Source organism: Helianthus annuus, chromosome 16 (genome assembly GCF_002127325.2).
Source record: "Helianthus annuus cultivar XRQ/B chromosome 16, HanXRQr2.0-SUNRISE, whole genome shotgun sequence".
NCBI classification, from domain to species: Eukaryota; Viridiplantae; Streptophyta; class Magnoliopsida; order Asterales; family Asteraceae; genus Helianthus; species Helianthus annuus.
In genome coordinates this window covers 204,899,394-204,913,070 of record NC_035448.2, presented here as the reverse complement: position 1 = coordinate 204,913,070, position 13,677 = coordinate 204,899,394, and the positions used below count along the sequence as shown (strand labels likewise).

General features: G+C 34.3%; 2 protein-coding genes across 2 annotated transcripts; both read right to left on the bottom strand.

Annotated features, from left to right (window-relative positions):
* Positions 1-279: 279 nt before the first annotated feature.
* LOC110915603 (UTP--glucose-1-phosphate uridylyltransferase) lies at positions 280-6,001 on the bottom strand. The gene is made up of 19 exons (XM_022160328.2): positions 5,830-6,001; positions 4,975-5,022; positions 3,991-4,082; positions 3,708-3,798; positions 3,414-3,474; positions 3,227-3,304; positions 3,006-3,130; positions 2,674-2,804; positions 2,259-2,305; positions 2,117-2,182; positions 1,975-2,007; positions 1,762-1,814; positions 1,609-1,684; positions 1,454-1,510; positions 1,229-1,312; positions 1,044-1,142; positions 818-922; positions 661-732; positions 280-537 (listed from the first exon to the last, which is right to left on the bottom strand). Exons 1-19 carry the CDS (start codon positions 5,895-5,897, stop codon positions 511-513), a joined length of 1,413 nt encoding a protein of 470 aa, XP_022016020.1. The 5' UTR covers positions 5,898-6,001; the 3' UTR covers positions 280-510.
* A 3,893-nt stretch (positions 6,002-9,894) lies between these two features.
* Positions 9,895-12,751, bottom strand: LOC110915604 (protein REVEILLE 1). The gene is made up of 6 exons (XM_022160330.2): positions 12,361-12,751; positions 11,755-11,829; positions 11,553-11,664; positions 11,405-11,466; positions 10,984-11,316; positions 9,895-10,889 (listed from the first exon to the last, which is right to left on the bottom strand). Exons 1-6 carry the CDS (start codon positions 12,382-12,384, stop codon positions 10,284-10,286), a joined length of 1,212 nt encoding a protein of 403 aa, XP_022016022.1. The 5' UTR covers positions 12,385-12,751; the 3' UTR covers positions 9,895-10,283.
* Positions 12,752-13,677: the final 926 nt, after the last annotated feature.

The window sequence follows — 13,677 nt, the reverse complement described above, 5'->3', positions numbered from 1 at the left end:
TTTAATTTTGTTTAATAGAGAGCTTTAAATCATTGCATGCAAGTTAAAGGGGGGTTTTAAAGCCCCCTATATAACGTGGCACCTAGGTGGATCTGACGTGGCGTGATAAAGCCCCTAGAGGCTTTATACCACACCATCTAACCTAAGGCATGCATTTAAAACATAAGAGCAACTTTTTAACATTTCTTTATAAACCAAAACTACCAGTTTATAAATGAATAGGTAAATGGGTCAAAATTACCGCCCCAAACATTCTATCATCAGATATCCAAGTAGTAATGTGTTTATTAAATCAAATCAAATAAAATAAAATCAAACCCGACCAAAACTCAACAAATTTAGCTTATATTTCACAACAAAATTCATACTTGTGAGGTGAAGTCCTTAAAAGCCGCATGGTGATGTGCTAAAACCCACAAACTTTACAGCTTATTCTAAAAATATTAAACAACACATTATTATTACCAACTTAGAAGTAACCTCCTCTTGCCACACCAAACCATAACCTTTTTAGATATCACCAGCACCGTGCACTTCCTACAAGTAGATTGAAATAAATGATATTTTAATTTTAACAAAAAAAAAATGATTTTAATTTCATTTAAAAATAGTTTTAAATTAAAAAATGATATTCTAATTTCAATTTATAAAAAATATCACCTTGTTTTGAAGTACAGCTCCATCCGGAATTTCCAACTTCTCTCCAGAATTTGCAGCAACCACCACTTTACCCTTCAGTAATGAAAATCAAAAATTAAAAAAGGAATAAAACAATTAAATTTTATAAAATGAATTTAGATATTAAGTGAGTTGATACCTTGAGAACAACATTAGATCCAAACCACACATCACCAGAAACCTTCAAGCTATCAAGCTCAATAATGCTGGGGATAGACTTGAATCTCTTCAAGAATTCTCCAACCTAAGTGAAGGGACAATCAGATATGCATTTTCGACCGTGTCTTTAGAAACGAGTTGATTCAGGTTATGTTAAATGAGTAAAACCGTAAAATCATATATAGAATTAGTTCCAGTCAACCAACCTTCTTAAATTCAGGACCCAATTCGATTGAAGGATTAGCTGGATCTGTCCTGGCTGGGTTGCGGATCACATAGCCGTCTTTTTCAGTGTAAAGATCGGACTGCAATATAGGACGGGTGTGTTATTACTACGAATTGTTTTCAGTAAATAAATTAACAAAACAAGGTTAATGTAAAGATGATCAACCTGAACAAGAAGCAAGTCTGAACTTGCTTTCACCGGCAAGAACCGAGATCGGGGAACGTTAATGCCAATGGCATTGTCATAAAACTGGTCATAAGAGAAGACATAAAATATAAAATGAAGCAAAATTATTATAATATTTACCATGAAATATAATCGATCGTTAAAATAAAAAGAAATCATAATCAATATAAAATGCTCAAGGATCTGCAGTAGCATGACATATACCTTGATTGCAGCACCAGCAGCTGTCTCAAGCTGAAGAACTTTAACTCCATTGACTTCCTGTAAACAACCAAATAATAAAACTTTAATTAAAAATAATTTTGAATATGGAGGTATATTTATATAATTATATTATGATTTTCCGATGTAGAAAATACCTTTGGATTTGGAATAATCTCCATCTTGAGTGCATCGGCTTGCACAAGTCTTTTAATTGCATTCAAGTTCACCCACCTGGAACACTAACAGTGTGAGTAATAATAATCACTTCCTACGCGAAGCATGTTCACATTTGTATGAGCATAACTTACAAGTTGTTGGTGTTGAAGATTTTGAACTTTTCAATTGATTTGAACTCGTTAACCTGCACATAACAGAAGACCATAAATCAGACCGTCAAATTTGGTAAACTTTGTTAGCAGTTTAAAATTAAAAAAGCAATTAAATTAGGAATTTAAATATCCTAGTTTTGTTGATATTTAAAAATAGCAATTTAAATTAGGATTCAAAGAACCAAAACTTACATGCTGATCGGGAACCTGTGCAATTTCAAGAAGCTGCAGTGATAAGAATAGCAACCATAAGTTTGCATGAAATTCACTTTATTTTGTGGAGAACCGACCAGAGAATTCATAGAGAATAACAATAGTGATAACTGATACACACCTGAACTTTCCCATCATATGAAATTAGAGTGCCACCTTTCACATCAGCCAACGTTTTAGGCGTCACCTGTCAAATAACAATGTCAAGCAAAAAAAACCCAATTTAAGTTGTATATTGGGAATCAAGAAAAACTGTAAAATACCTCCATGCAGTACTCATTCTTGTTCTGGATCAAGTGATTCAAGATTTCTATAATTGTGAATTAAGGCGTACAATATTCAAAAGTAACAGATATTCAGAGCCTATTTTTTAAATAAAGCACATATATAACAGTTGGCAAGCTGGGTGAGTTGGGCGGGTTGGACTGTCACTATTAGTAGAGATTGCGCTGACCAACAATTTTTTCCCCATTTTAAAAAGAAATTACAAGTGACCCATTTTGAAATAAATTAAAGAACATATATAATAGTTGGCAACCCATTCCTTTTTAGCTTGCGTTTTTTCTTAATTTGACCCATTTTGAAATAAATCACAAACCAAATCAACCCGTTCATAAGTGAATGGGTCAAAACTGACACCTTATGAATACAGAAACTAGAAAAAACAATCAAGGATACTCAAATCAACTACAGCTCCCAAGTTATCGGAATTTGCAACAAACACGTATTCCTTGCCCTGAGACAATAGTGTGTCGAGTTTCCCACTGTTCATCAAGGATGGGAAAACATCGCCATGCCCTGGAGGGTACCTTTTGATCAAAGAGAACTGTAAGCCATAATCTACAATGCATCTGAAGTGCAATGCACAATTATAATATACTAAATGATAAAAATAATGTTGTGCACTTGATACATGTGCCAAAAAGCAGGCTTCATGAGCAAAATAGAGTGAGAAAAAAGGTTATCACCATGAAGTTAACAATTCATTAAAAGATTCGGTTTCGAATTACCATCCATCTTTGCCAGTTTCCCCTTTAGATGGCAGTGGCAGGAAGTCATCAACAACCAATCGAGGATATTGACTCTGGTTGAATGTATGAATCTCGATATTTGAACCAGCATATTTTTCTATAATCTACAATTTGAAATATACAAGAGATTAAGATAATGAGATGTATTATAATAGAGTTAACATTATGTGTAGAAAGTAATTGTTTCTTCTTCTAGTCACCTTCTGGGTATCTTCATGTGTGTTGAATGAGTTCATTAGAAGCAAGGGTACACTACACCCATACTTCTTATTGAGTGACTGCAAACAAAGTAGAGGGTTAAGTTTCCAGCAAAGATCACAAGACTATAATAACGAGTATGAATGTACACGTCACGTCATGTTTCTAAACTGAATTTTATATTTTTACCTCAATTTGGATGACAATCAAGTCTAGAAATGTCAACCCATTTCGCACTTCAATGACAGATCTGCATCCCAAAGATGATGTTAGATTTTAAAAAGCAGAAAACGAAAACAAATGAAGACACAAACAAAGCATTAACATGAAATATATATCCAGGCAGCCTATACTAAGATCAACAGTCTATAAACTGTAGCAAAGATGTATTCGAAACTGATACCAGAACCGGTGAATCTCGAAAATAATTATTCAATTACGTTTTAATTAACTACTATGTAAACCAGGTAACCAACCACATACTTTGGACCAGTGCATCCCATTGTTGTCCCCAAGCCACCATTAAGCTTTAGCACCACAAGCTTATCCAATAGACTTTTGGTTTCAGCAGCATCTGCATCATTTAACACATTCAATTCACAGAAGATAATAGATAACCACACATTCTAATCACTCTTTCGTAAAATGGTCCCAATTTATGGTGATTATAATGTACATTAGATTAGAATCAACTAAATATTAAATCATTACTACAGTGACAGGTGACAAAGTATCAAAACTACCAATTAAAAGATCAAACCATTACCTTCTGGTACAGCTGATAGGGTATCATAGGGCACAACGATCTTGTCAGTAGGCGTTTGGATCTTACTCCATTCAACATGTTCTGCTTCGCCACTTTATTACACGATTTGCATGAAAACAAAACAGAAAATGAGAATTTACATTATAACATTCTATGCAGTTATAGCGGTCCAAAATCGAATAGCGGTCAAGGTCCGCTATATGAAATATAGGTTATAGCGGTAATTTTATACCATGCATAATTTATGTATTCATATATATATATATATATATATATATATATATATTTGAAAAATATTAATAGTAATATCAAAATTCATAGTAATATTATTCCATTATCAAAAACCTGTTGCAAATCAAACACTAATAGTAACTTTGAAGTATTTAATTTAAGAATTAACACAATCAAACACCTAGCTGCGTTACTGTGTTGCCTCATTCTACTGCGTTACTGCTATAACCGCTATATAGGTTTCCAAATAGCGGCCAAATAGCGGTTTTAGCGGTATTTAGCGCTGCTAATAGCGGAACCGCTATAGGCCACCGCTATTTGGACCGCTACACACCCTGAGGTCCGCTAACCGCTATTGCACCGCTATTGACTGCTTAGAATTAACATCCCAGTTCGTTTTGACCATTCATTTTTTGTCAGACAACTAAGCAAACATGTCAACATATCTGGTGGTTTTCCTCATTTTCCTTTTCTCTTCTACTTGATAGATCAACAAATCTACAGTTTTCCTATGTTTATTTAATTATTAAACACAACTATAACAAAACATTTTGTTATTTTACTTCATTATGATTGTTCTCTGCAGAAACATATTCTAACAGTAAATTAACAAATCTCCAGTATCCGATTCCCCAATCAGTATCTAACATCAGGATCTAGCGACTCAAATCACCAATCTCAATATACATATCATCAAAACACGCAATACATAACAACCGCTACTATGTCAATTCACACTACAAAAAAACGTACCTGAGATATCGCGACACAAGGTTGATAAATCCAGATTTCTCGTTCTCACTAAAACACATTCAATATCAACAACAAAACTAAGTTCAGATCCACAAATCCGACAGCATTAACACTAATCAACACAAAAAAAGAACCGTAAAAATAAATCAAAGTTATTATAATCTGTAATTTCACCAGATTTCTCGTTATCACTACAATATATTCAACATTAACAACATCAACTTCAGATCCAAAAATCTGATAGCATTAACGCGCATCAACACAAAAAAACCGTTAAAATTGTTAAATCCTGTAAATTTCACCAGATTTCTCATTACATTAACAACATTATCAAGTTCAGATCCTCAAATCCGAAACACAAAATATTTATAAAAAAAGAAAAGTTACAATTTCAGAATCGAAGTTATTATATTCTGTAAATTTCACCAGATTTCTCATTAACATTAACAACATAATCATGTTCAGATCCACAAATCCTAAAGCATCAACACGAATCAATACAAAAAAAAAGTTACAGAAAAACGGTTCACATTTCAAAATCGAAGTTATTATATTCTGTAAATTTCACCAGATTTCTCATTAACATTAACAACATAATCATGTTCAGATCCACAAATCCGACAGCATTAACACGAATCAACAAAAAAAATATATATAAAAAAACCGTTAAAATTTCAAAATCGAAGTTATTCGATTCCGTAAATTTCACCAGATTTCTAATTATCACTACATTATATTCAACATTAACAACAAAATCAACTTCAGATCCACAAATCCGAAATCATTAACGCGCACCAATACAAAAAAAAACGGTTGAAATTACAAAATAGAAGTAGAAAAAACGGTAAATATGACCTGATCTGAGTGAGGGAGGAGACAGCAGATCGGAGATTGTTCAACTTCTCGGTATCAGCAGCGGCCATTGCTGTGTTAGATCTAGAGTGATGGAGGGAGATGGTAAGAAGAATATGAATGAAGAAGAAGAAGGTGGTTTGGATCGGGTATATGTAGAACAGGTGGCAGGAAAGGGTCTAAAAAGAAAGTTATTTTTAACATCCACGTAATTTAAAAAAGAATATTCAGGAGAATATGATTGATTATTTGTAAGATCAGACCACGTGTCATGGCGCCATTGCTACGCCATGTTTATGTTTATTGATTGATCGATCAAGCCATTTGCCTAATTTTTGGTATCATATTTTTGAAATAGATCATGAGTAGAAAGAAAATTAGCTTTTGGAAGGGTAATTTTGTAGATACGCGATGTTTGGACCGGGTGGAGCCTCCGGAACTAATCGGCTCGAGACACATGATTTCAGCAAGAGCAGCCGGACGGACGGTGTGTTTGGACAGTGGGCGTATGACTAGTAAGGGTATCTAATACTCTACTATGTAATACACATAGCCCATCGATGTATGAATCTACGGTCAGTCTGTTAACACACTAGGTAGGTTCTCTAGACACTACAATGCTTAACAAGATCGCATGCGTACCATGATAATATGTGGGATTGTACATGTTATTTGTGAAGAATTGTGTAAACGATCATATAAATATTTTTATGTTAACACCACAACAATTAAAGACCTTCCGTCTATTTATTTATCTATCTATATATTTACATGTGTGCATATTTTATTGCATCTTTCTCGTTCTATAAGCAATATATTAATTCTTACGTAGAGTTTGCTTATACGAAGAGCGTTATACTCAAATGCTACAAGTCTAGCGTTGCTTAAACGAGCAGACTAATTAAAAAATGAACGATCAACCACCTGGACAATCAAGTGATTAAAGAACTACTATTAAACTATGGCACTCAAATCTTGGTTACAAAATTTAAAGTTTTTAAAACATGTTACTAATTTCATACTCAAACTATTTATTATTGGTAAATTAATGTTAATTTCAAGTCGTTTTTATTGACGATTAGTTTGCTAAATTAAAGTAAATAATTACATAATTAGTGTGAAGATTCTAGATTTTCTTCCATATCTTCAAATAAATCCATAGACATCATAGTAAATCAAATACCACCAAAAAGTGCCTCTCACATAAAACAAAGGTATGTATTAAAGTCGATTCAAACATAATAAAACTTACTTAGCACACAATACATACACCATCAAAAACATATGGCTCAACATCATGTGGTTTTTGACTTTTGTATACGAGTGATCTCACTTTTTATAAAAGATGAACACAACCATAATAAAGTAACACCCTATAAAAGTTACTAAACAACGCACAATAGTATATAGACATAGACCTACATTGTGCACGTTGCAATTAACAATAATATTTAGTAGTTAAAACTTTTTTACAACAAACTCAAAGGTATCCTATCTATACTTTATTTTATTTTATGTTAGACTAGACTTGACCTCTCAACCTTTAGATGAAGACACACATTATCTACAACATAAACGTGAAACATGTGTTTGCGTATGTGAAGAGATAGAAAGGAAATATTAGGGATCTAGGGTATATGGAAACCAAAGCAAATGAGAGATAAATCAAACAAAACTACATGAGTTACATCAAGTTTATATGATTGCTTTCTATATAACATCTTTTGTATTATATTGAATAACATCTTTTTTTTATTATATGTGTATGTATATTTACAGGGCTGGCTCAACCATTTTGGTGGCCTAAAGCGAGTTAAAAACTTGAGACATTTTTTCAAAAAAAATAAACACTATTTGAGAAAAACCTTCCTTTACCCGGGCTTGAGACCGACAAAATAAACTGAAAGGTTTATTGATGGCGAAATTAATTTAATTTATTTTTTATATTTTTATATTTTTTTGTATGTGTAAAGATAAGTTCAGCCCAATACAAATATCATATATAATAGTTTTTTTTTTTTAAATCGAAGGCCCTATAGATTTGGAGGCCTAAAGACCAAACCTCAAAATATTGAGGCTTGAGTCGACCCTGTATATTGAATAATATTTTAAGATTGTATTAAAATAAACAACACCTTCTTGAATTTAATCTTCATTTACTAAATCAAATCATATGTGTATGTATATTTAATACCGTTTTAAGATTGTATTAAAATAAACAACACCGTCTTGCATTTAACCTTTATTTACTAATTTTTTTTTTTTAAGTAGTACTTAACGATTAATATAACCAGAAAACTTGTTACGTTACATCAAATCGTAAAATACTAACTTTGCATATATCTTATTTAAAATCACATTTATGATTTATACCGGTAAACTAAAGTTGCAAATCATTGAACAAAAAGAATCGATGTTGAGTTCAAAATTGAGTTGGGCTTAGAATATGGACTGGTCCAGCATAATGTGGGCCGGGTCAGATGATCCAGATCCAGATCCAGGTGAAGCAAATGAAAGACGAAATGGCATTATTGCCTAGTGGTATTTTGGGAGTGGGATAAGGCTTATGACCATTAGGTCATGAGTTCGATTCCCACAAAGGGGGTTTTCCCAAATTTATTGGGTTTCCTCCTGAATTGGTGTATAGGCATTATTGCCTTATGGAGATGGATATGATCGGGTGGTTCTGCTGGTGGCACGATGGTACTCCAGTGGTCCGTCAGTGATCCAAATTTACCGTTAAAAAAAAATAACATCTTTATATCAAATCTAATAAGACATTCCAATAAATGTCATATGACAATTTCTCACACTACCTAATTATAATATTAACCAAGGGATTTCATTAAATTGAGGGTGTTGATTATATTAAGACATTATACCTAGTTGTCATATCAACCACTATCTTCTTGGTTCTAATAATTTCTATTTCTCTTGGATTTTATATTTGGCAGGTTGATGTCATCACATTTCTCCAGGGATATATTTATTGAGATTGTGTATATGCCACAATCTCCTGTTTTTTTTTTTTTTTTTTTTCACTTGACTCACCCACATCATATATGCTTGTTGAAGGATGCTCTTTATGGCCTTAAGCAAGTCACTAAGAGTTTGGCTCCAAGCTATCATTAGCTCTCTTTTCATTTGGATTTTCTTAGTGTGTCACTAATACATCCTTGTCTGTTTATTGTAGAATATATGTTTATATGTTGATGACATCATCATTACCAAAAATTCCTCGGTATTTATTGTTAATTTAAATGCACATTCACACTATTGGTTTGCACTTAAGGATTTGGGCACGCTTGAAGTTTTCTTTGGATACATGCCACATTCTGATATGATATTCTCCAACTTGTTCTCTTTGGGGTTTATCATATTACAACATATTGGTTATAGTAAGTTGAGAACCTTGTTTATTCTCATTTCTTTCGGACACCAAATCTCCCCGTATTTAGGCGTGCTTATACCCATGTTCTTCATATTTCTCATCATGGGTATTCCACATGACCTCTTACGATGTACCGGTCTCGTGGAATCCATTGTCTACTCCCGTCTCACCCAAATGACGGGATCTCCCACTATTTAGGTATGCCTAGTTTGGAGATCAGTCACAGATTTATGTCAGAGCACCGATTGGTTTATTACAGTATCTAATCCATAACTTGTCTAGAGATTGCTTATATAGTCACTAAAGCTTCTGAGTTTCTCCAGATTACTAACCGCCACCGGATCGTGGTGAAACGTATTTTTGACTCTTTAAGAATACTATTACTCATGAGTTATTCGGGTTGGATGCTCGGGTGGATGATCACTGATCTACCACATGCTATCATCTTTCATTGGTGCACCAAACTCTATAAATAGAGGTGCCATGTTACAGATAGATATATTAGTTTGTTATATATGCTATTATTTGTTGCGTTAGATTGTTAGAGGTGCCATGTTAGAAATAGATAAATTTGTTATTAACTTTCTATTAGATAGTTGCTGAAATTGTGAACTGAATCTATTTATAGAAGGTGTCTTGCTTGATTTTGTAAATACACAAAACAAAACAAAACAAAACAATACACTACATATTCAATTTCTTTTAATATCTTTAAGGTCCAAAAATGATACTACAAAGTGATGAATGATCTTTAAACTAGTACCCATAAACAAAATCAAGAAACCATGAGACCAGAAGATATTAAGTACAACAAAACTAAGGAAACAGAACTCCAACTACAGACAGAAGTCATGTTGTTACAAACATTAATTACCAAAAATTAACAAAAGGGGGCATTAATTAATTAATTACCAAAAACTAACAGCAGGACCAAAAGAAAGGATCATCATATCTTCCCTTTATACACTTGTTCTTTCTCATCACCTGTGCACCAATACCATGTTAAAATGATGGCTAACAGAGAGATCATTTTACCTCATCTGCAAAACCCACTGCCTCCAAAAGGCTACAAGCAAAGTCTTACTCTCTGCTCCTCTCTCTCTTCACAACTTGAATTACTGCTCTGCTCTAAACATCGCTTATACGGTACGAAACCCTTTATAGACGTGTCTTTTTTCTTCCCGTTGTTGTTTCTGTCGCCTCTATGTTGCTTTGTAAACGCTGATCTTTCACTTGCTACCAGCAAAAACGGCTTTTTTCCCTCTTTCACTCCACTCTCATTGTCACTTGTGTTTGAGCCTGTTAACGACTCCTCGTTTTGCATTTCTGAACCGTTTTGATTTGTGGGTTTGACCGGTTGAACAACAGGGTAAGATACCGCACCATAAGGGCCCCACCAAGGTGCCATGGGTGTGGAAGATTGCGAGTTCTCATCAAGAAACTGCATGTAGTACACAGGTGCCCCACATGGTAAAGAACCAACTGGCATCAAGTTTTGTGGAATCATATTTACGACATTGCCCTCACACACATCATTCGGTGAAGATGGTCGGTGGGTATCTGTTACCACCACCGTCTTCCCAAACAGCTTCAAACTTTGGGTGGATCCCGTATCGGGTGAACTTTCTTTTTCTTTTTCCTTTTCTTTTTCTTCACCGCAAGATTCCACTTTCTAAAAAATTACCCAATAATATGTTAACAATTACATTCAGTTTTGCTTGATTCGGCAATAAGGTGGCCATGGAATACAAAGATAAAATCAATACCGTTGAAGGTGATGATTCGTTTTCATCAAGTGGGAGATCAGCTTTCACACCATTAGCAGATGAAACAGGGGAGGAACCTGTGTTTGGTGAGTTTAAATCACCCTGCCCGAATATGTTTGAACCGCCTGCTGACAAAACCGAAGTAGGGGACTGGTGTTCTTGATCTGACCCTGATGAATTCGGTGAAGTTGACCTCTCATGTTGACCTCCAGTTTTGATTGGAGCCGAAAGCTTACGAGGGTAAGGGTGCATCGGTTTCCTTTTCGGTCTAGGAGGTGGAATCTCAATAGGTTTCACCTCACTCGCATCACCACTAGTCGATTCACGAACAACCTAAACAAAAAGAGCATGAAAGCTAAGTCAAATATGAAAAACACCACACAAAGTGTGATCGTGGCGTATTAGTATATGATCATTGTACCTTAGAGAAAAATTTCTGGGCATGACTTCTAATTTGAACCGCAGTTTTGGTGCCCACATGTTCTGCAAATAAGGTTGTGTTCGGTTACTTAGATTCATCCCATAACTAACATAATGTATCAAAGACGAACAATAAGTCTATAAAATACCTTCAATTCGACGCCAAGCGCGTCCGTGAAGCTTTAAAGCTTCAATAAACTTCTTGTGTTCTTCTTCACTCCACCTTTCCCTTTGTTTTGTGATCGTGTACGGTTTTCTAACCTGTTCGACATCAAAAGCAACCACATAAGAACACCAAACTAAAAACAGGGCACAAAACAGTTCCATATTAGTCATGAAAAGCAAACAAACCTTGGGCGCGTAATCATCAGCCGACATAAACTGGTCGTTCTTAACCGTATTCGTCGCTGATCCTTCACTAAGATCCTACATTTATCAACAAACAATACATCAAGATCAAAACTAAATTAGAAATTTTCAAAATGCACTCCAATTCAAGTCAAGTTCTTCCTTTATACACAACCATTATTTTACCCTCCCAAAATTCCCTTTCTACCCATTAATAAACAACAAACTGATACACACATTTAGCAAGTCACTCAACCCTTATTAAGAAGTATTCATCATTTATTCACATTCAAGATATGCCCAAAGTTTGAATTAATCCAAACAGTTGGTCTTAATGACCATATCTGATAAGAATACAGTTTTATTTTCTTATTTAAGCTTAAAAGTAGCCAGTCATCAAATTACCTAAATAAACTCCATCAATCAACACTTATGAACAAAATAAAACATGAATTTATACATATTTTTTTATAAAATTTTAACAGTAAATTTATAACTCAGTTACACAAACCTAAATCAACAACAAAAACCTAAATAACATATAAATAAAATAAAATAAAAACAAATTAATTAAAAAAACAAAACTATCAATTAAAAATTTAAACAAACCTCAGCCATGCTTTCACACACCATCAAAAAATTCCCCAAACTCTTCAACTTATCCTCTGCAAAGCCAAATTCACACACAAAACTCACAAGACCGTCACAAGATCCAACCGAATCATCAACCAAACCACTCTAATCCACTGAATCACAACCCGATCCAACAAAAAACCGCTCAAAAAACCTCTCAATTTCCAAAATTCTGACTTTAACGAAAAAAACAGAGCTCCGAAGGAAAATTCTCCGGAGAAAAAACGGTTTCCGGTGACCTAAACACTTCCGGCGTACAACACCGGTGAACAATCGGCAAACGCAACCGCAAATTTGGTGAAATCTAGAGAGAGAAAGAGGAGTTTTAGAGAGGGAAATAGAAACAGAGTGGTGTATGAAATGAGAGATATGAAGAGGAGTAATAAGTTTTGTATACGGAGGAAAAAAGCGAATTGGGGGTGCCACGTCGGATAATGTTTTTTAATATATATTTTTTTAAGTGTTTAATAGAACGATCGAGAAATTGGTGGAGTTTTGTGGCTCACGTTGAAAGATGGACCTGAACACGTGGCTGTCATCTGTCACTCATTAAAACGACAACGCTTTTCTTGGGTCAATTTTCTTTCACATCTACATTATTTCCGGTGCCCAAAAAAGGAAAAAACGTAGCTGGGGATTGGGTACAAGTGTTAATGCGAGGTGTACAACTCGGTAAAGCAGGTGGGTGTTTTAGGTTTTTTTTTTTTGTGTATTTTATTTTAGTGGTGGAATAAAAAAAATTCGGAAATAGGAAAATGAAAAAGTGAATGGCGCGTGTAGGTGGAGATAAGGAGTGTGAGCTGTACTCGCGAAATGGTGTGGGTTTACGTGTCCAGATTCTTGTGGTTTGTAGCAGTTTTTCAAAGATCTGAAAATATTTGTTGCCTTTTGGATTTTTTCTTTTGTGAATTATTATTATTTTTTATTTAAGTTGGATTTTTTTAACAGCGAAAAAAAATAAATAAAAAACTGTGTATCTTAAGAGGAAAAGGTTATTAGTTTTGTTTGTATCGGAGCACAACGGAGTGTACCCAAAATTCTAATAATCATGTAATGATAACTCATTTTTACCCTAAACTACACTAAAGGTGGTTCTACTATCCTAAATCATAAATCTCACCTATTTATACTGCTCCTTTTATCTCTCTACGCACTGCGCGCGCTCTCTCTCTCTATTTCTCTTTTACTCACAAACCTTTTCAATCGTTTGGGGTACCCGAGGGACCCGCGACGATATTCCCGATTGGATACCCTACCTAATTAAAGAACATGATTCTTATTGTGAGATAGGTT

What these genes read in the sequence shown, in the direction of transcription:
- LOC110915603 (XM_022160328.2), bottom strand. Translation starts at nt 5,897, where the DNA reads ATGGCCGCTGCTGATACCGAGAAGTTGAACAATCTCCGATCTGCTGTC. An exon ending in TCCTCCCTCACTCAGATCAG is followed by an intron (nt 5,023 to 5,829) that starts GTCATATTTACC and finishes AATGTGTTTTAG; the next exon opens with TGAGAACGAGAAATCTGGAT. An exon ending in AGAATGAGTACTGCATGGAG is followed by an intron (nt 2,183 to 2,258) that starts GTATTTTACAGT and finishes GTTATTTGACAG; the next exon opens with GTGACGCCTAAAACGTTGGC.
- LOC110915604 (XM_022160330.2), bottom strand. Translation starts at nt 12,384, where the DNA reads ATGGTGTGTGAAAGCATGGCTGAG. An exon ending in TGTGTGAAAGCATGGCTGAG is followed by an intron (nt 11,830 to 12,360) that starts GTTTGTTTAAAT and finishes TGATAAATGTAG; the next exon opens with GATCTTAGTGAAGGATCAGC. An exon ending in ACGAATCATCACCTTCAACG is followed by an intron (nt 10,890 to 10,983) that starts GTATTGATTTTA and finishes GTAATTTTTTAG; the next exon opens with AAAGTGGAATCTTGCGGTGA.